General features: G+C 37.4%; 1 protein-coding gene across 3 annotated transcripts in view; it reads left to right on the top strand.

Moving 5' to 3' along the window:
- kif21a (kinesin family member 21A) overlaps nucleotides 1–22,668 on the top strand; it is a 53,531-nt gene that overhangs the window by 21,835 nt on the left and 9,028 nt on the right. The window contains exons 11-28 of one of the 3 annotated variants that reach the window (XM_062991594.1): nucleotides 1,338–1,538; nucleotides 2,299–2,364; nucleotides 3,635–3,722; nucleotides 3,807–3,924; nucleotides 6,425–6,613; nucleotides 6,711–6,910; nucleotides 9,383–9,490; nucleotides 10,309–10,377; nucleotides 10,459–10,601; nucleotides 10,718–10,862; nucleotides 11,703–11,897; nucleotides 11,995–12,096; nucleotides 14,182–14,347; nucleotides 15,921–15,941; nucleotides 16,583–16,640; nucleotides 17,205–17,259; nucleotides 17,507–17,712; nucleotides 19,157–19,285. In XM_062991594.1, the coding sequence (XP_062847664.1) occupies nucleotides 1,338–1,538; nucleotides 2,299–2,364; nucleotides 3,635–3,722; nucleotides 3,807–3,924; nucleotides 6,425–6,613; nucleotides 6,711–6,910; nucleotides 9,383–9,490; nucleotides 10,309–10,377; nucleotides 10,459–10,601; nucleotides 10,718–10,862; nucleotides 11,703–11,897; nucleotides 11,995–12,096; nucleotides 14,182–14,347; nucleotides 15,921–15,941; nucleotides 16,583–16,640; nucleotides 17,205–17,259; nucleotides 17,507–17,712; nucleotides 19,157–19,285 (2,259 nt within the window). Of the gene's footprint in view, nucleotides 1–1,337; nucleotides 1,539–2,298; nucleotides 2,365–3,634; nucleotides 3,723–3,806; nucleotides 3,925–6,424; nucleotides 6,614–6,710; nucleotides 6,911–9,382; nucleotides 9,491–10,308; nucleotides 10,378–10,458; nucleotides 10,602–10,714; nucleotides 10,863–11,702; nucleotides 11,898–11,994; nucleotides 12,097–14,181; nucleotides 14,348–15,920; nucleotides 15,942–16,582; nucleotides 16,641–17,204; nucleotides 17,260–17,506; nucleotides 17,713–19,156; nucleotides 19,286–22,668 lie in introns of all 3 variants that reach the window. The other 2 variants (XM_062991586.1, XM_062991601.1) reach the window with 2 other exon arrangements.

Raw genomic sequence — 22,668 nt, 5'->3', positions numbered from 1 at the left:
ACTAGTCCAGTACCTTTACTGCGAAGCTACACCTGCCCTTGTTTATACTGCTACACTGATTCATCCACAATTCCTTTTTAACTGGAAAAAGGTTTATAGATTTACATCCATATTTGGACAATAACATGCTGGATATGTATCCCATCTTATCTTATGTTCTCATCGACAATTTGAATAACTTTTTCCAGGAAAGTATTCCTTGATATTTATGGTCAAATGTGTCTGTGCATGTTTGAGTGTGCATGGGGCCTTGCAGCAGGGGGTAAAAGCTTGTAGCTTCTTTAAATTAAATTAAATTTTTAAAATGTTCATATTTTTGAGAGTCTTAAAACATTACTGAACAACCAACGAGTTATTTATTAGGATTTTCACATCATGTTTTACACACTTTGCTTACATTAATGATGATTAATCAGATTCATCAGTTCACAAGTTTAATGTCAAATACAGTCATGGAAAATCTCGTATCTCCAATTCACCTGACTGCATGTCTTTGGATTGTGGGAGGAAACTGGAGCTCCCAGAGGAAACCCACGCAGACACGGGTAAAACATGCAAACTCCACACAGAAAGGAACCGGACCGCCCGAGTAATTGACAGCTTTACCATGTTGTGGCTGTAGAAAAAAGTGAATAGAGTGCAGTATTAGTCAGTGGAGAGTAGTGACATATATTGGTCCTTATACAACCATCTGACATAAATGTGACACCTCAGTAATTTGTAGGGCCGCTATCATTATTACTTACTATCATGGTTACTACATTACTACATTTCTTTAAATAAATACACTATTATAGGTGGTGTGCTTTGTATAGCATGCTTTTTTTATTTGTTAATTGTTAGATTCGCCAAATAACGTACTATAGCTGCACATAACTTCTACATGGTGTATTATAACAATATTCAGCACTACACAGTGACCCTGCCATTCAAGATTTTTGTCAACAAGATGGACTGAAAAAACTTACATGATTTTCATTGAGTACATTTGTAAAATAAAAAAAGTGCTTTTATTTGTTAGGTAGCATTACCCAACCCACCACTGCCAGGTCACCCCTGATCAAGACCCTTAACCCTAAACTGCTTGCATTGAATTTTGTGACTGGAAGTCACTTAATAAAAGTGTCTGCCAAATGCTTTTAATGTAAAGGCTGTAATTCAGATGTTACACTTATAAACTTTCACTAATAATATTGGAGCTGCTAAGCCAATTGTATTTTCACAGAACACAAAATGTAAAGTATGATGGTGGTGGTATTTAATGTGTCCATATTTGCTGCTGTACTACATAACTTATTTTCAGCACTTCCTCATACTGTTTGATGTTTGTGTTTTAGAGCAAAACTGTTGGAAAGTGAGGCAGTGAATGAGAACCTGAGGAAGAATCTGTCCAGAGCATCCACTCGCTCAACTTTCTATGGAGGCGCTACTGCTTTCTCTCTTGGCCCCGACCCGTCTCAGGAGACGTCTGACATACTTGAGCTGGCGAAAAAAAATCTGGAGAAACTGAAAAGGAGAGAGAAGAAGAAAAAGAGGAGGTAAGATGATTAAAACAGTGAGGTTGAGAAGTTGTCTTGGTAACAGTGTATTGTTGCAGTGAGTATTTGCAGTGCTTTTTGTATGGTGGGTGTGGATAATTACTGTCAGCTGTGTAATTAAACAGCTTAATGACTGTTATTACCACAACGTACATGAGTAAAATCTACTTCTCTAACATTGTGTGGCTGTCAGCAGTTAAACTTTTTTTTTAAAGAAAAAGTGTAAGAAAATTCAGGCTGCAACTGTTAAGACTGTATATCTTACTTTTTAAATGTACCTTATATTTTAGCGTTTTCTTCCTTTACTTCTAATCTAGTGATATACAATTACCCAGCTAGACTGGCATGAGAATTATTTACCCTTCCTGTCATGAATGTAACCAGGGTGCTTGAATACTGTTTTGTAAATTAACTACAAAACTGAAAAGTACAAAAAACTGTGCATGTCCATGTTTACTATGTGTATGTGTTATGCAGAAGTTTACTACTTCATGCAAATCTAATGAAGTATTGTTGGTTTCAATGCTGTCTTTACAGGTATTGAATATTCTATATAAATATTAAATATTGCAGCCATAAACAGAATTGCAAAAGCTCAGGAGTCTTTAAAGACCATATGTAATTGTAATGCTCCAGTTTTTAACTGACTGAATGATGTGGATCATAGATCTGTGGTTTATTCTGCTCCTCTCTTACTGATGTCCTCTTCCTGCCTCCTCTCCTCTCCCTGACCTTGCCCTCTGACCTGCTACCTGGGAAGGTTCCAGCAGCTACTGGAGGATAGGAGAGTGGAGGAGGAAGAGGAGATGGATGTGGAGGAAGACAGGTTTGTCCTTGTGTCCTACCTGACCATAGAGTTTGCCCTTTCCCTATAATCTCCTACCACTGATCCTTCATTCCAACTATTTTATGTTTTTTTTTTTATCCAGATAGTTGCCATATTTAAGAGAGAGCTGACATAGTGTTTTAAACATGCATTAACATATCATCTATGATCTGTAAATGATTGTTATTTTTTATTACATTTATTATCAAGTTGACCAATATAAATGAATTAAGTCACTTCACCTGAATTCACCAAATTCTTGTATTTCTTTCAGTGATGAGCATCTCCCATATATGTATATCCAAGTTCTCATACAATTAAAAAAAAAAAAAAAAAATAGGCTGATTGATTACATAAATAATTAAACACGCATTTCATAATTCAAGCTTTGTAATCAAAGAAAGTGAACTATACCATCATAGAGCCCAGACCTGAATCTGATTATGATCTGTGGGGTGACCTGAAGAGGGTTGTGCACAAAAGATGCTTCTGCAATCAGATTTGGAGCACTTTTGCAAGGAAGAGTGGGCAAAGATTGCCAGATCAAGATGTGCCATGCTGATAGACTCCTACCCAACAAGACTGAATGCTGTTATATAATCAAACGATGGTTTAACCAAGTATTACTTAAAAGGCTTGCATATTTATGCAACTACATTAGTGTAAGTTTTTTTTTATTCCCCCTAAATGATTTCAGTTTATTTTTCAATAGAATTGTACAGATTATTGGTCACATTAAAGGTAGAAAAAGATTCTGAAATTATTCATCTTGCTCTGATATTTTATGTCACAAATATCTGGCATTGTAACAGGGTTATGTAGACTTTTATTTTTGCTGTATAATCTCCTTCTGCTTGTGTGGGTATGCTCTTCCCTTTCAAAAACCAATGATTGTCCCTTATAGGTGAATGAAAGATTTTGCAATCTCCTCTGATGGACTGGCATCTTGTGTGCCCAGGGTTTATTTAAAAGGCTTGAATAAATTAACTACAGTTTATTACAAATACATCAAGTTATTACAACACCATAATGAAGGGGAGATATTACAGTACAGAATATTAGGTCTGATAAACTAACAACTAATTACCATTCTGTGTTCAGTCAATCCACTTGTTCTAAAGTCTTTAACTCGCCATGCACAAATAATATGGCCTTTTACTTGTAAGCAGCATAATCAAAAACTCTTAACAAGTTAATCTCATGCATAATGAAGTCATTACTTTTACCCTAATCTGCTCACAACAAAAGTGAATGTGTTTGTATGTCTCAGTGCTGTTAAGGAGGAAAGCCCTGATAATGACAATGAAAAGGGAAATGAGAGAGAGCAGCCTGAGCCATTCAAAGAGGAGGCAGATATGGTATGCTGTTTCACTTTTTATCTGTTATCTGTCCACCAACAAAAACACCTAGTTCACTGCCCAAACACATTGTTCTTTATGCAGGAGGCTCAAGAAGGCAGTGATCATGAGGATGCTGATGAGGAAGAGGAAGATGATGAAGAGGAGGATATAGATGCTGATGAAAGCTCTGATGACTCTGACTCTGAGTTGGATGAGAAAGGTGCATTTTTTTATATATATATTTTTCCACTCGTATACTGTTCCAAAATAACTTAAATACTGCTCTATTTACTTCTCTTATCTCTACTTATATTCAATTACCTGTTCTTATATACAATTATATTCAATTCTCTATTGCACATGTGATCTCTGCCACATACACAACTCCTATGCTTGCCATTAAGCACATCTCCCCTTCAACACATGTGAAGCAGCCACCCATCTGTTAGACAGTAGGCATCACTTTTGCAGCGGCATTGGGTGAATGCATATTCCGCCTGTCTTTCCTCTGTATTGGTGTATTGTGTCTTTTGAGTGCTCAACCAACCTGGTGGCACTGCTGAGATTTGGATTTGGGTTGAGAACATTAGACTGCAACAGGGAGCATTAACTGTACTGAGAAAAGAACTGAAAACCGTTCAATGCAGTGAACACAGTCATGACACTGACAAAATCATAAACATAAAGTCATAAAATTTTGTCGGATTTCATGTGCTGTAAAAAGTATTTGCCTCTTCCCAATTATCTCCACCTTTGCTTATTGGTAACATATTAAATTTAGTTGTATTACCTGAATTCAATGCAACTTTTGATTATTCCATTTATTGAAGACAATTTTTTTTCAAACCTGTATCACCCATGTAAAAAAAAGTAATTGCCCTCTAAAACTAACAACTGTGTCACCCTTGGCAGTAACGACTGCAATTACATGTTTAAGATGAGTTTTTTAAGAATTTTTGCTCACTCTTTTGCATGATTGTTTTAATTTGGTTACATTGGAGGGTTTTCGATACAATACATCCTAATGTTTAGTAGGGCTGGGTATCGCCACTAATTTCCTGGATCGATTCGATTCCGATTCACAAGGTCCCGATTCGATTCGATCTTCGATTTTCGATTTTCGATTAAATTTCGATTCAACACATTTAGGCATATTTGAGTTACATTAACAGGTTTTGTTTAAATATGTACAGATGTTCAGAGAACGAATGTGATAATTGTACAAAGAACACTCATTATTAAAAATATTTGTGTATTTTGTTTACATAAATAATTAATCCAAAACAGAAAACAGTAACATTCATTTTTTATTATTATTTTATATGTCTGACACACTACAACATTGTAAATGTAATGTAAACATACACCTGGCTGTTGAACAGCTTATGCCAAGTTTACACTACACGACACTCTGATTAACACCTGGTCGCTGTAATGTTCACACTACACGACTGATCGGCGATGGGGGGTTTTACACTACACCATCACCAGGGGGAATCACAGGCGAGCTTCTCTGGTCTCCAAAACTACGTTTTGTCACGAAAACACATGTGAGAAGTGATGAAAGGTTTAATGATACCACGTCCAAACATGCACATCAACAAGTAGCGAGAGATCAAAGTTTGTGCGCTGATGAAATAAATGAATCTGAGTGGATTTGGCAACACGAGCAGCATGGCTTGTTCTGTAGTGAGTTGGAGGTTAATAAATATTTTGTTTTGTAGAGAACGATCAGGTCAGAAATACTGTAAAACTCGTGTGCTGATGTATTCTGATAGAAACTATATTGCGCTCCACCACCTGTTTACAACCTCTCCCCTGTGTTTCCCCTCGCTGTTTCTCACATTGATTGAGAGCCAAGTTTTGATCGCAGAGCGAACACCGAGTTCCTCCCGAATCCAGCACCGACCCGTCGCCGAGCGAAAATCAGTGCAAAAAGTTGTGTAGTGGTCATAACTTGAGCTTCTGCCATGCTAAACTGATGTGCAGGTCAGATCTCGTTGCATGAAAAAACACTGGCTGGTCACGCGAAATTAAAGATGGTAACAGATTTCCGTGTGCACCGTAAAAAGGGGTGTATTTAAAAGATCGATCTCGCGTTTATATGAATCGATATCGTATCGTTCAAATAAAGATCGATTCGAATCGAAAAATCGATTTTATAAACCCACCCCTAATGTTTAGTACAGACACCAATAAATATATTTTGATACTAAATAACAGTTGTGATCAGACAGTAAAACAATAACATCTCTCTAATTCTGCTACTACTAATAATGAGGAATTAAAAAGTAAAGCAGTGTAATATTACTATACAAAAAAACTAACATTTTGGTAAATGCATTATTATTACACAATGTAGTGATAATAATAATTCAAGACAAAAAAAGTACCATATTATGAAAAGTGACAGTAGAGGATTGTTTTTAGCATACTGCGAAGATTTTGTGAAAGTATTTAACAAAATTGTTTTGCTTTCATGTAACTTTGTTTTAAAGGAGATCAGATTTCCATTCGTTTTACAGTTGTTTTATGTTAATTGGTCTACACATTACAGACCTGATAAATAGAATAGATTAAGAACACTGAGATACACATCTCCGTTATCATGAAACTACTAGTTTTCTGTACATTTTGAGAATAGTTCAATATGAATAGAACCTGAAATAAAAATCTGCAGCATGTTTCTGAAAACTGAACTTTTGATGTGTGTGGTACAGAAAACTTTCAGGCAGACCTGGCCAACATTACATGTGAGATAGCCATTAAGCAGAAGCTCATAGATGAACTAGAAAACAGCCAGCGACGTCTGCACACACTCAAACAGCAGTATGAACAGAAACTCATGATGCTGCAGAGCAAGATCCGCAACACACAGCTGGAGAGAGACCGCGTACTTCACAACATGGGTAAGAACGTCATGCCATTATTTGTATTTTTTATGCCATTTATTACCTCTGATAGGTTTACATATTCATACACATACATAACCGGTGGATGTTCTAGGTTCTGTGGAGTCTTGTTCTGAAGACAAGGCCAAACGAATAAAAGCAGAATATGAGAAGAAACTGAGTGTGATGAATAAAGAACTGCAGAAGCTACAGGCCGCACAGAAAGAACACGCTCGTCTACTCAAGAACCAATCACAGTATGAGAAGCAGCTTAGGAAGCTCCAACAAGAGGTTGTGGAAATGAAGAAAACCAAAGTAAGACGTAGTTACACGCATATTTGTCCTGTTTGTAGAGCAGGGTGCCAAAGTGCCAAAATAGCATGAACATAATTCTACTGTGTTTACTGAAGACCATTTCTATTTTTATTTAAACTGATATGGATAGCTTGATCATTATTGGTGATTTAAATGTTTACATAAATAGTCCTATGTATAAAACTACCAAAGAACCTTCTGCTTTATTGGACACTGTTGGTCTGTCTCATTTTGTAAAGGAGTCTACACAAAATCTGGACTTGGTTATTGGTTGTTGTAGTCAAAGACTTTGGTATTTCTAACCACTTCTTTGTACTATTTACACTTACATTTTTGGCATTTAGCAGATGCTTTTATCCAAAGTACAGTGACAGTATACTGTCTAAGCAATTGAGGATTAAGGGCCTTGCTCAAGGGCCCAACAGTAGCAACCTGGCAGTTGTGGGGCTTGAACCAGCAAGCTTACAACTACCAGTCCAGTACTTTAACCGCTAGGCTACAACGTCCCATTTGTTGTTTTATTATTTTACATTTTAACATATTTTATTAAAGCAATAAGCCACGAGAGGCCGTGCATTACTGTGATTTTAGCACATTTAACAATGTTTAATTCATAAATGTATTTATTGTGTATAAACTTACAATAAAGCATTCTTCCGCGACGCAAAATAGTTCGAGTAACAGTGTTGCTAGGCAACATGAGGGCGAAATTAACATTAACTTTTTCTTTTCAGTGGCGTATTCATATGGAATGATGTGAGGTGGTCATAGGTGTGCATTTATCGGGGATTTTACAACGGCTTCGAACGCGGCTCAGCCAATCAGATTTTAGGACCGGAACTATCCGTTTTATAATTGATATTTTAACACTGCTAGCTGTTCATTAGATCAAAATGCTCACAACAGCCTTACATTTAAATATGTGAAAACAAAAACAATTTATGGTAGACACAGAACACCATGACAATGCAGCCTGGTAGTTAAAACGTAGAAATGAAACATATTAACAATCTAAGCAATTATAAAATCTAAGCAACTGAGGGTTAAGGGCCTTGCTCAAGGGCCCAACAGTAGCAACCTGGCAGTGGTGGGGCTTGAACCGGCAACTTTCTCATTACTAGTCCAGTACCTTAACCACTAGGCTACAGCTGTCCTAGTCTAAATACTTAAGTAAAAGTAAGTTCTATTTAAATAATCTTGTTTGGGCTGTATCTACTCTTTGGTTGACGTGTTAAACTCAAAAATATTGGTAAATGGATTTAAGAAAACAGCCTTTCTAACCTACAATGCAACTTGAAGCTAGCAGCTGAAAAATCATCTATCAAAAATTGCATACTTTTTGTGCAGTTTGGTAGAGGCTCATAAAAAATACTAAAATATTAATAGTTTGTTGTTGGTACAGTTCCAGGAAACTAAGAAATGCAAAGAAATAATTTACCGCAAATAGTGAATGGGTTGCCTCTTAATATTTATAGCCCTTTTTCTAATCTTCTTTTCATGTGTAAAATTATTGAGAAAGTCGTCAGGTTTCCGTCCACAGCACACAGACTGCTTTTATGAGGACTTTGAATGACATTCTCACTGGTGATGGCTAAATATCAGTGTTAGTGCCTTTTGTGCTTAGTGCTGCATTTAATACTGTCGATCATAACAGTCTTTTAGACATCAGAAAATTAGGTAGGGTTTTTGGCAATGGTTCTTAGCTGGTTCCAAGCATGTTTGGAAGACAGGAGTTCTTAAAGTCTCATTTTTATTTTTCTGTCCAAAGCACATTATTACAAAAGCTTATGTTTCTATTGGTTGGCTATAATTTTTTCATTGCTAAGCATAATAGATCACCTTTTTGAATCCCATTTTAGAAAAACTTTCAGCCATTCTTTGTTTGAGGATAATAATTTACACTGTGATTTGAGTCCTCCAGCATCTAAAATGGCTTTGGAACTCTATCCAGACTGATATATTATTTTCAGCCTTTCTGGAATTTTCTTAAAAAGACTAATCTTACTCAAGTTAAACCCAAATGTAATTATTAAATATAGAAGATCATAACTATATGTAATAATGATGTCAAATAATACTTTTTTTTAAGTCATATTTTTTGTAAATGTATAGATTACTGATCTAAATATATATTGTTTAAACCATGTTCCTAATTTAGGACTTAAAGACTTTTTATTACTGTTGGTCTTTATGTATGGTAGTGATTAATATACGGGCCTTGACCAACTGATTTTAAACAAACAAAAAAAAATTTTAAGCATGTGTATAATTTGCATTGCCGAGGATTTAAACAGAAGTATTGAAGAACTAAAACTATCTTACAGAGGTTTACTGATTTTGTCAAGCTCTACAGGAAACCTACAGAAGCCAAACCAGTGTAAAAAAAATAAAAAATAAAATAAAAACCTCCTAATACAGGCACTTTACATGCACACAACTGACAGGCTGCTTGTTTATGTTCACTGTTTGTAGGTGCGTCTGATGAAACAAATGAAGGAGCAGCAGGAGAAGAACCGGATGGCAGAAACACGTAGAACCCGTGAGATAGCCTCCCTGAAGAAGGACCAGAGGAAACAGGAGGTGCATGATGACACTGTGCAGACAGTTTTAATATTTATTAACTAAAATACATTTAGAATCAGATATCCACTAACAATTAAAGCTTCATGTTTACAATAAAACCCATAAAAATAAGTTAAACTATGCTATTCAGATTTCTGCTTCAGTTTGGAGTATGTTTATATATGTAAAAAAGTAATTGCTTTCTTTCAGATTTTGCTTATTTGTCTCATTTAATTATTTCAGTTTAATAAACATTGCATAGTGTTATATCGTATTTTTTTAATTACCGAACTTAAAGAAATAAGGTTCCATCCCCAAAGTATAGTTCCTTGGACTAAATTGAAGTTATTTCAATGGCTCATGATCACCCAACACCCTATTAAGACCTCTTTTTTTGGAATTAACTTCAATGCTAAGATCTGATGAAGCATATGACTGCCAGTTCCACCATTCCATCAGCTTGCATATTTAGTTATGACATAAACTTCAAGATTTAGTGCAAAACAATGGAGGCTTTTGGGCACCAAACAAATCTTGGTTGATAAATTCTATATTTAGATACGGAGTCTAGTGGCGCAATGCTTTACTGGTGATGTAAGGCTTGCATTCAGCTGCTCAGCCATGAAAACCAATGTCACGAAGCTCCTGGGCACAGTTTTTGTGCCAGAGGAGGTTTGGATCTCTGAAGTTATTGATTCGGAGTGTTGCCGATGTTACGCACTATGCTGCATCTGACATCTGAATTAAATGATTAAGAGGTGTGTCCCAATACTTTGGTACATATAGTGTATTTTAATATGCTTTGCCTATTCTTGCCTGTTCTTGATTCTGTGTAGCACCAGCTAAAACTGCTTGAGGCCCAAAAGAGACAGCAGGAACTTATACTGCGCAGAAAGACTGAGGAGGTAAGACATGTTCTACACAGAGTGAAAAAGTAGGTGAATGGTGTAGATAATGCAGTAGGTTAATGGTGGCTTGTTCTGCAGGTGACAGCTCTAAGGCGGCAGGTTCGACCCATGTCAGGTAAGGTAAACAGGAAAAACATCCTACCTGAGGGTGTACAGGACTCCGTCTATAGACCACCCACTGGACGTACACACACAGGCTCAGGAGCACCAAACAGAGCCAGGTACATATTAAACATTAAAATGTGTGTTCTTTTTCTTTCTTTTTTTGTTATTATGTGTGTATGACTCCGTCTGTACGAATGAATATTCATAGCTTATTAACTGCTTGTCTCAGCAGACTGTACCATCGCAGACCTGTTGGGATTTATTATACCCGTGTAGCTCGATTAAAATGGCAAAGTCTGGAACGGCGCATCTCTGACATTATCATGCAGCGCATGACTATATCCAACATGGAATCAGATATGAACCGGCTTCTCAAGGTATAAATTGATTCTCCTAATTAGTCTCAGAGATAAAATATTAAATTGAGAAGGTAGATGCTTTGCATGTTTCTCAGGGTGATATTACGTGGGAACAGTGTTTGTGCACGTGTGAGGGAATAATCTAGTTTAGTACTCGAGGATGCATTAGGTTTTGGAGCTGGAAGCCTCAGAGAGCACATCTGGCCCTGCTTTCTGCGTGGTCATTCCTGTCTTATCAGCTTATAAATTTAGTTATTGAATAATTGAGGTTAACAAATGTACCTATATCCTGAGAACTATGCTGTAGTTTGGGTAGCCATACTTAATGCTACCTTTTCATCACAAGCTGTGCTCTAGTGCAGTTTTACTATAAAAGCCCACTTTGAAGCTTAGCGTGGCTCTCCATACACAATATGGCTCAGTGTGGGAACCCAGCACTGGCAGTTTATAGGAAGCAGCCGCAGATTGAATGAGTGTCCAGGAGGATCTTGGATCAGCTGTACTTGATCAGATCGGGGGTTGTGCAAGCAATAACGGATTAACAATCACGAAGTGGAAATGACTAGATTGGGAAATAAAGGGAAAAGGTTCGAGTAATATGTCAATATTTGAGTCTGATCTCTAGAGATGAATTGCCGCCCTCTACAGGGGGTATTTATGTCTTCATTTAAAATATTAAACAGCCCCCACCCTTCCACTCTAATCTTTTAAATATTTATCATGTGTGGCATGTCAGATATTTATTAACATTTTATTGGAAGAATTTTATTCTTATTGGCTGAAGCCATATACCCTACTTTGATCTGGATTATAAACAGATTATTAGGCTGCATGTAAACATGTGTACTGTGCCCATAGCAACGTGAGGAGCTAACACGCCGGAGGGACAAGCTAGGCAGAAAGAGGGAAAAGTTGGCCGCTGAGGGCCCTGAAGGTGAGAAGGCTGTGCAGTCTCTGATCGAGGAACTGGAGTCCCTGCTGGCCAACATTGATTACATCAATGACAGCATTGCTGAATGCCAGGCCAACATCATGCAAATGGAGGAGGCAAAGGTACAGTACAGATTCCCACAGATTCTATACATATCTACTCCAATAAATAAGTATTAAGATTAGAAAGATATTATAAATCTGAAATGTTTGTGTGTAGGAGGAAGGAGAGACGGTGGATGTTTCTGCTGTGATTAGCTCCTGCACTCTCTCCGAGGCTCGCTTCCTCATGGATCACTTCATGACCATGGCTATTAATAAGGTACCCATGTGTTAATGTTCAGTGCTAGTTAGTTGTAGTTAATGTTTTGTGCATTTTGTTCTGGTTTTGAATATTACTTTTAGTCTGTGTCTGTGAAGAGTTAAAACACACTAGCACACCAGAGCTGACATCTCAAACTCGTCGGTTTGAATCTCAGCTCTGCCACCCGGCAGGCTGGGTGCCTACACAAACAACGACTGGCTTGTTTTTCAGTGGGGGTTGCTGTTACGACCTGATTGATGACGCCTGCACAGAGACGGTGAATAATGGGATCAGGGTGTGTCTCTCTGTACACAAAGCTGATCCACATATGAACTGCACACGTGTTGGAGGGGGCGTGTGTTAGTCGCGGCTCTCCTCGGTCAGAGTATAGATCAACATCAGCAGAGAGGAAGTCGGAACTAGGTTGGGAGTCAAATTAGGGGAGAAATGAAAAAAAAACCATGCATACTCACAATTTACCATCAGATGTGACTAAATGCCACTTGGAATACTAAAGGCCAGTTTTTTGTGATTTGGTCTTGTAAGTTCAATCGTGAGGTCTGACAAGCGTTGCCCTGGAATAAGTGCAGACTCTGACTACATGTCAAGCAGATGAAAAACAACAGTTAGCACAGAATAGAGGTTCCAGAGTCCAACACCCAATGTGGTTGTGACTAGAACAGTATAAGAGGGCCACAGCTCTGTTTCTTGTTCTTCAGCTATTCCACTGCTGAAAGAACCCACAATCCTGCCAATAAATTCTTCCAGTCCAGTCCATGTAATCTTTGTTTTCATTGATCATCTCACCTTATTTTTCCACGACAAGACAGGCCACACACCCCTGTCCATCAAACAACTACTAATCGAATGCTTATCTGGATATCAAATACTTGTAAAAAAGACAACTGGTCCCAAAAAGACAATAGTACAATCAACCTCTTTTTATGTGTCAAAATGAGGATAAAGAGAAATTTTCTAATATAATTCAAAAATGTTAGTTATTAATCAACTAAAAATTAAAAAAGGAGAAGAATAATGATCATTATAATCAGAGTACAGTTGAATCTAAAGGCTATTCCAGTTACACTAGGCATAATTCAGGAATGCACGCTGCCTCTTAATAATACAAAGGCAGTTTAAAGTACATCAGGACAAAGCTTTGGATCTTTATCAGCTTATTTATTCTTGTAATTGTGCAGTTAATACTAAAAGACTTTAAGAATCCGCCTCACAGTCATAACAGCTTTCCCAGTCTGAATAAACTCCTTGAGCAAGTATGTCTGACTTTATAAATTTTATATGATGTTCTAGAGAGCCCAGGAGTTTGCTTCTGCACCTGCTTCTGCACCTTGTGTGACAGTAAAATCCAATTCAAACCATATACAGTAGACACTATTAAGTGTTGCAGTAAATACCATTTATCCCTTAAACCTGACTCAAAACTTGTATCGATAGCTGGTGTTATTTTATTCCTGCTTTTCATTTTGTGTCTTTGTTACTGCCACTTTTAATGCAATTCTTATTGCTTTTATCTTTGGTGATCTTAACCTACACCTGTGAACTCATGTGACTGCGTTCCGGGGGTTTGAATCCTAGGCTAGGCTCACAGTTACAGAAGACGCATGGCATTACATAAACCTAGCCATCAGGGGAACAGGAGGGTTGCGTCAGGAAGGGTATACTGTGTTAAACCTGTGCCAAATCTAATATCCGGAGCAGCCTAAAAGAAATGTTGCCAATCATAACCTTCATCTACATGGACTCGAGTGGGTTACATTTGAATAATTGTGCCATTTGAGTCTTAAGATGCAAATTCTTTGTGAATGGGGAGTGAGTGCATCCCACAGACATAAAGACATAAATCAGCATTTAGTTCAAGTCAGACTTAGAGTAGAGTGAAAATCATTGTGGGTGTTCAAATATGTACTTGTTAGAGCGTTATTAAAATAATTAATAATTAATTAATTATTAAATAGCAGTAATAATAGATTTTCTTACAGACTCAACAAGAAAACCTCCCACTTGCACATTGTGTTGTATACTTATAATCTGCATCTGAATGTGTAGTAGTTCTCAGATTAAGTCGTGTGGGCGTTGTCTCAGGGTTTGCAAGCAGCTCAGAAGGAGTCTCAGATCAAGGTGATGGAGGGTCGGCTTAAGCAGACCGAGATAAACAGTGCCACTCAGAACCAACTGCTCTTCCATATGCTGAAGGAGAAAGCAGAGTTTAACCCAGAGCTGGATGCACTGCTGGGAAATGCTCTGCAAGGTAAGCCTCTCGGTTTTTATAGTCTATAGCTGCACTGGCACACACTGATTTCTCAACCTCTCTGGCCAGCCCTGCTGTACTTGCACACATTTACATTTGTGGAATTTAGCAGCTACTTTTATCCAAAGTGACTTACAGTTATGACTAAATACAGTTTGAGCTATTAAGGGTTAAGGGCCTTGCTCAGAAACCCAACAGTGGCAACCAACAACTTTCTGATTATTAGTCCACTGAACTACCCCTGCCACTGAAGTAAATGTGATGTACTTGATTTAAAGTACATAGTTGTATAATGTATTATGGATATTTTCTACTGCATAGTCTACTAGAAATCTGTTGGCCTTTTTCAGGCTTTTTTAATTATAATTACTTTTCTGTTTTTAAAGACTACTATAAGTTCTATAATAAAATCAGATTGTCTTTTTTTTACCCCACCTCCCAAAAGCAAAGGGAATTGGATTCTCCAAGTTATCTCCCATACACATTTAAACGGTGTGTATGTGTTTATATATACAGTATATAGTGATGAGCCAAAACATTAGGAACACCCCAAAATGTGCATGGCACTGTCATTTATTAAATATTGGGCTGATGGTAGTTACTCGTTGTATACATATTAACTTCAGCAGTTATGACCAGCATAAAGACCTGAGTGACTACTCACTCACTTTCTTATCCGCTTATCCAATTAGGGTCGTCGTGTAGTGCTGGAGCCTTTCCCAGCTTTTCAATGGGCGCAAGGCACACAGTGACACCCTGGATGGGGCGCCAGTCCATCGCAGGGCAGACACACATACACACACACGTACCAACAGCCATTCACCTATTAGGCAATTCAGTGTCCCCAATTAACGTGACTGCATGTTTTTGGACTGTGGGAGGAAACCGGAGCTCCCGGAGGAAACCCATGCAGACACGGGGACATGCAAACTTTGCACAGAAAGGACCCGGACCGGGGATTGAACCCAGGACCTGCTTGCTGTGAAGCGAAAGTGCTGCCCCAGAATGCAGTGTGGATGATCAGAAGGTAAAGCACCTGCTGGTCATGTCCTACTACCAAATACTACAGAATTCCTTCAGATTTTTTGTGGATTCCACTTTATGTGGGTCAGAGCTGTTGAGCATATCAGGCAGGTGGTCCTAATGTTATGGCTTATCAGAGTGTGAGCAATACTTTCATTAAAGGTTTAGATTATGGCAAAAAAAAGTGAATTGGCAGGGGAAAAAACTGCTGTAGGGTGGTCATGAATGGGTATTTTTTAAAAGTAAGTGCCCTTTTGACCTTACTTACACGCATTGACATTTACAGGGCTGGTCAGATTTGAACCACTGCATGACCTGACCGACTTCTTTTGTTCTAATTTTACTCCTGAATAGATGCTCGGTTATTATATGGTTTAAAAACTAAAATTTGGTTTGACATTTGTATCATTTAAAGCATCTTTTCAGCAGTTTTAGGCCTCTGTAAAATGTATTGTTTGGTTTGATTTTGGTTACGTTTGTACTGTGGGAATGTGTTTTGATTTGTGTGTTGCCTTTTTTTCTGTTCCCCCTATTGCCTGAATTGAAACAGAGCTAGGTAACATTCCTGTTGGTAAGTACCAGCCCCTATCACCCCGCTACTGCGTTTTGAGTGCATGGGTGTTTTTCCCCATCAGACTAACCACAGACTGGCAGTTACACCTGCAGATGCATGAGGAGTCCCTCATTCCACCCCTTTTTTCCTTGCTTCTCCATGCCAGTGGCCCCCACTTCTACATGTTCTCCAGCTACACAAATAATGCTAACTATTAACTTTAGCTGAAAGTCCAAGTCCATAGAGGGGTCAAGATGACCCCTAACAAATCTCCTGGTTCGCATACTAATGTTTCCTTATGCTTAAGACATCCTGTTCTCAGGTTTCCTTCTTCATTATAACTATACTAAACATGGACCTCATGATTTTGAGACCCGGTTGGACCATATGGACCCATGTTTCAGAACTGAATTACAAGCATGGCAAAGTTCACATTGCCCTCATCTGCTTTTTCTAGAATATCAGTGCACAGCTTTAATCAGATTATAACAGTTCTGTTAACTCAAGGTGAGCGTAACTACTGATTGAAGTACACAATAACAAAAACATCAGAGTGGCACCTAGAAGTAAAATAAGAGTAGTGGTTGCACTGCACTGTCACTAAGATCGGTCCAGATCTGTAGTCTTTTTATCGTTTGTTTTGTTCTGGCTCTGTTTAGAGAATGAAGATGACAGTAGCAGTGATGAATCAACACCGAGTCCTGCCGCTGATGGAAAGTAAGTCATCAGTCAAGATCTGATTTTTGACCACAATCCCACAAATCAAAAAATGTTTGAGGGATCTTCAAAAAGTTTCTGCACTTTTATATTTTAGTTGGAAACAGTGAGGGTGGGAGGAGTAGTAATTGTTCGTGTCTGAGAGACTGAGAGCTTATAGTCTGGATTTAGCGCCATCTGATTTCCACCTTTTTGGACCATTCAAAGAAGCTTTAAGGGGAAGAAGATTTACATGTGATGATGATGTGAATTTAGTGGTGCATCAGTGGCTACACTCTCAACCAAAATATTTGTTTTCTGATGGCATTAAAAAGTTGGTACGACGCTGGAAAAAATGCATCGGAAGGTGACTAGAAAAGTGATGTAATTTGTTTTTTAAATTCTTAATAAATAGAGTTTTAAAAAGTGCGGAAACTTTTTGAAGAACCCTTGTACTTGGCATTGGTCACTGATTATGTATTTCTATGAGGCTTGTAGATATAGTCAGTATAATATATAATAATAAATTATTATATATAATGTAATGATATATAATGTCATAACTTGAGCTTTACTACTTTGCAGCACGCTGGCATCTGATCTCCTAAAGCTCTGTGGAGAAACCAAGTCCAAGAGTAAGGTAAAGCTTTCTGAAGGGCTGTGAACATAGTTCTTGGTGAACATTTCTTCTTAATTGTATCGACTAAGTAATTGTATGCTGTGACTTGCAAGGAAGTAGCACATTGTCCATCATAACACCAACCAGCATTTAAATATATTAAATGTTTTTAAATGTCCTGTCAGCTTGACTTTATGTCTCTCTTTAGGTCTGCATTATATATCATGATTAGAAACCACAAAATGTGCATTTGTTTTCTTTTCTATAGGCTCGTAGAAGAACTACCACACAAATGGAGTTGCTCTATGCCAATAACTGTGATTCTGGTCCTGACACACCCAGTGGAGATTTCACCAATCCTCTTCCTCTGATGCCCGAAACTCCTGAAGGTGGCCCTGACCTAGAGACTGTGGGTAATACAGTCAGGGACTACATGATCCCTGCTGCTGCACTGTCTACTAGGACTGGTACCATGTACGTTTGGTACAACACTAACAACTACAAATGCTTTTTTCATGCATGCATTGTGACAGCTGCTTTTAAGATGTATGTTTGCCTGGAAGGTTTCTTAGTTTTTATTTTATTTTTAGTTTTATTTTTCCATTTTTCATGCGTATTACCACATCTTGGAACTTCAGTCCTGACATTTACAGTCAAATTGCTAAACTAGTCGTGGCCATAAGTTAACTGTGAAGTTGAATTGGGTAAGAATTTTTACAAATATTAAACTGAAATTCTTGTCCACAATGAATGATTGCTATTTTAATATGAGTCAAAATAAGTGAATATGTGTTTAAAAGGTTTTATTGATGCATTTGTTCAAAGTATTATCGAATCACAAATCCATTCCAAAGGTATCTGATGTAGTGACTACTGATTGGTGAGGGCGGCACGGTGGCTAAGTGGGTCACCTCACAGCAAGAAAGTCCTGGGTTTGATCCCCAGGTCCTTTCTGTGTGGAGTTTGCATGTTCTCCCCTTGTCTGTGTGGGTTTCCTCCGGGTTCTCCGGTTTCCTCCCACAGTCCAAAGACATGCAAGTGAGCTGAACTGGAGATACAAAATTGTCCATGACTGTGTTTGATATAAACTTGTGAACTGATGAACCTTGTGTAATGAGTAACTACCTGTTCTGTCATGAATGTAACCAAAGTGTAAAAACTTTACACTTTACAATTCTAATAAACAAACAAACAAAACTGATTGGTGAATGTGCACATGGCAAGTCTGACATTTGAGTTTCCAAAAAAGGTAAAAGGACCAACTGTACTGTTTTAGGTTGCATTCAGCAAAAAAATACCCTGTTTAAAAATGATGTGGGTATATCTCTCACCTCAAAGGTGCCCTTGTCTTAAGCAGGGCAGAAGAGTCTTTAAGTCATGTCTTATTGTCTTTTTAAATCTTAACCGATAAAGAAGTATGCTTTTAAACAGAGAAAAATTAGAATCCTTAGAAACTGTGCAGTGTGGTATGAAAAGCACCAAAAAGCAAATCATGGATTTATTATGATTATAGATTTCACATTTTAAATGTATGTGAAGAGTTTATTAAATAAACATGATTATTTAAGAAAATTAAATATATTTAGCAAAATGCTTTATCTGGCACTAAACTACATACATTAGAACAACAAAATGTAAGCCATTCTGCTTTACTTCACAGCCGCTTTTTTAGCATTTTATATATAAAACTTTATAAGCTTTGCAATAAACTAGAGAATGTTGTAATATTACCTTAGAGAGCATGTGAAAAGTAATGCATCAAAAAAATGCAAAACCGCAAATTGCATTTTTTCTTTATGGTATTATCAAGTATGCTTATTATTTTTGCATGCTGTTTTATGTTTGCTTATTTTTATTTTATGCTTTGATGGATATTTGTTTTATGTTTTTGTCTTCTTCGTAATGAAATTAAAATTAGAAACTCTGGCTCCAGACCTTCAGCAGGGTTGGAAAAGCGAGTGCCAGAAGCCTCCCCTTTGACACGCAGGAAGACCTATGACAAGGGACAAGCAGCAGCAGACAGGGCTAAAGCCCAAGAGATCAAACAGTAAGAGTTAGCACTGTTCTAATGGCTGGAGGACATCCCTACTCCTTTTTTGAGCTGATTTTTGCAAAATATCTGCCATGCTTGGTGCTATGGAGGGCAGCACATGCAGTAGAATTTCATTTGGAATTAAACCCTTTTCCCCTAACAATCTTCCCTGCTTTTGAAGAAGCATGCTGATTTGCTGGTCAACATTGCCTGGTGTGAGTAGTCCTACATTTAGGATATAAGGGTTATTTTGCAAGCTGCTATACATTTTGTAAATACTTCTGCAGTTGTCTAACTCACACTTTCCTTTAAACTGGTGGCATTGACTAAAGCACTTAATGCAGTAATATGATGGATACAATGTACTATTTTGCCTCTAGCTCCATAGCTTTGAACAATCAGCATTTATCTTGTTGGTTTTGTTTCAAGACGAATATATACCCAATTCAGAGAGGTTTACATTTGCTAATCTGTGTCCTCCCAAAGCAGATAAACTTGAGTAAAAGGAAAACATGGCTGGAACCTTGTATCTGTTGATGCTCTTGTTCTCTTTCTTTTTATAATTATTAATAGCAGCTTATAGCTTAAACACAAACTATGCAAAATCCATTATGCAGACATGTTCTTACTGTTTTTAGCATAAAAAGTTAGGACTCTGGTCTTGCTCTGGATCACTGGTTTGAATTATAGAAAACCAAATGCTACTTGATTATATTGTTTGTACAGGCATAAGATGCCATTGGACAGAAAATCGCTTTCATATAGTTAAGCTTTAAGTTGGTCAGGTGCATGGAAGCTCATATAAGTTACTTTTCGAACCAGGAGTGCTCAAAATGTCAATTTACCCTTTCAATGGTTGATCTAATCAGTTGAGCAGTGCAGTTGATGCTCCCATCACACCCTTTACACATCTTCAATGATCAGTCTCTACATAAGCACACTGAAATCAGATAGTGTCTTAAACTGTGAGTACTGGTTAAATGCTTTTGTGGCATGATTAGCGCTCAGACTTGCATTTCTGGATAACATGGCACACATTCCAATGTTGAGCCACAATTCTGGATAATATGGCACATATTTCTGTGTTGAGCCACAATTACCAAGTTTAGTTTTATTGAACCCCCCACATGCACACAAACTTTTGCAGACCTTGTAGCTAACATAAAACCTGTATTTTTGCTGTATTGTTCTTTTTAAAAGAATTATGTATGATGTGTAAGTTACTTTTCCAACCAGGAGAGCTCAAAATGTCCATTCACCCTTTCAATGTTGATGCTCCAATCACACCCTTTACACATCTTCAATGATGTCTCCACATAAGCACACTGAAATCAGATACTGTCTTAAACTGCGAAAGAGTGATCTGAGGCCTGATTAGCGCTCAGGCTTGCACTTCTGGATAATATGGCACACATTTCTGTGTTGAGCCACAATTTCAAAGTTTAGTTTTATTTAATACTTTTGCAGACCTTGTAGCTAACATAAAACCTGTGTATTTGCTGTATTGTTCTTTTTAAAAGAATTATGTATGATGTGTACGTTACTTTCCCAACCAGACGAGCTCAAAATGTCCATTCATTCTTTGAATGATTGATCTAATCAGTTAAGCAGTGGAGTTGATGTTCCGATCACACCCTTTACATGTCTTCAGTGATCAGTCTCTACATAAGTACACTGATGCAGTGTCTTAAACTGCAAAAGAATACTGATTGATTGGTTTGTGGCATGATTAGCGCTCAGGCTTGCATTTCTGGATAATGTGGCACAATTACAAAGTTTAGTTTTATTACAATTGATTACAAGGATTAGAGATGTTACTACAGCAGGTCATATAGATAGAATAGTTTCATTTCAGCCTTGACAATGTTAGATAAAATTCTACAAAAAGTAGCATTAGCTATGTGTGCTTTATAGTTGTAGTGAGGTATGATTTGAATGGTTATATTAATCTAAAAGTATATAAAGAAAACCTGCCAAGCATCTGAAAATGAGTATGTAAATGTATTTTTTTAAGGTATCTATTTAGTAGTCATTTTTTCTGTCAGTTAATGTAGCAACTCTTTCAGTCATTTAGCACTTGGGGGGAGAGAAAGGGCTTTAGTATCACCAGTGATACTTTACCACAGTTTTAGAATCAGTGCTATGATATTTTATATACAACATATCATAAATAAAATAACATTTTATTATTTTAAGATTCAGTATTTGTATAAGGATAAAGGAAGCCAGTGTCCGACTGTGTATCCACCAGAGGTCCCTATTCCCCTACGTCTGACCATGTCGCCTCTATTTACTGTACTGTAGTTTTATTTTGCCTTTTTAAAGTTAGCACTGCTGTTTCCTCTACCTGAGAGCGGTGAAAGGTCTGATTTTATTCATTTTATGGGAAATTTTATTAAGTTCGAGCATTTTTTGGTTAATTTTACATTTACGTTGCAGCATGTGGCTGATATGCTGAACTATGTGCATGTATATGCATGTATGATCTGCTATAATGTACTTAATCATTACTAGATTTACATGATGGCTGCACTGTGCAAAGATGATTGCATGAGATATAAACAATTACCTATTATTCAATTGCCTTTGTTATTGCATATCTCTCACTGAAGGATTTAAAACCTTTAACCCTTAAATGAGGGTGGCATGGTGGCTAAGTGGGTAGCACTGTCGCCTCACACAAGAAGGTCCTGGGTTCGATCCAGTGTCTGCGTGGGTTTTCTCCGGGTGCTCCGGTTTCCTCCCACTGTCCAAAAACACGCAAGTGAGGTGAATTGGAGATACTAAATTGTCCATGACTGTGTTCAATATAACCTTGTGAACTGAAGAACCTTGTGTAATGAGTAACTACCGTTCCTGTCATGAATGTAACCAAAGTGTAAAACATGATGTTAAAACCCTAATAAATAAACAAAACCCTTAAATGATATAGTTCACATGCACTTAAAACAATGTCTTCTTCACTTGCATAGCTGGTTGCACTGCCTTAAGCAGCAATGACTCCAACTGAACTCTTGATATGATTTGAATGATTTGATATGATCAGACACACTACTGAGGATTTTGGACATGAGCTGCTTGTTTCAGGTCTCTCCGCAGCATCTCTCTTAGGTCCTGACTAGACCACAAAACATTTTATGTTTGTTTGTTTTTTAAACTATTTAGATGTAAACTTGCTTATGTATTTTCAAGCATTGGATATGGGATCTTCTGTTTTAGTTGAATTCATGATTAAACTTTAGCAGCCTAGTCTAGACTGCTTAAGGCTGATTTACATGGCTGGCTAAAATATTTTTATAAGAGTGATTTGCATGTTGGATAACTTTGTTTCCTAAATAAATGGAATAATGGTTAACGGTTAAATGGTTAAATAAATTTTTAAACAAATTTCCTTTGTG

This window comes from Trichomycterus rosablanca, chromosome 1, assembly GCF_030014385.1.
Source record: "Trichomycterus rosablanca isolate fTriRos1 chromosome 1, fTriRos1.hap1, whole genome shotgun sequence".
Classification (NCBI taxonomy): Eukaryota; Metazoa; Chordata; class Actinopteri; order Siluriformes; family Trichomycteridae; genus Trichomycterus; species Trichomycterus rosablanca.
The sequence above is the reverse complement of the archived record's forward strand: the minus strand, read 5'-3'. Positions and strand labels throughout refer to the sequence as shown.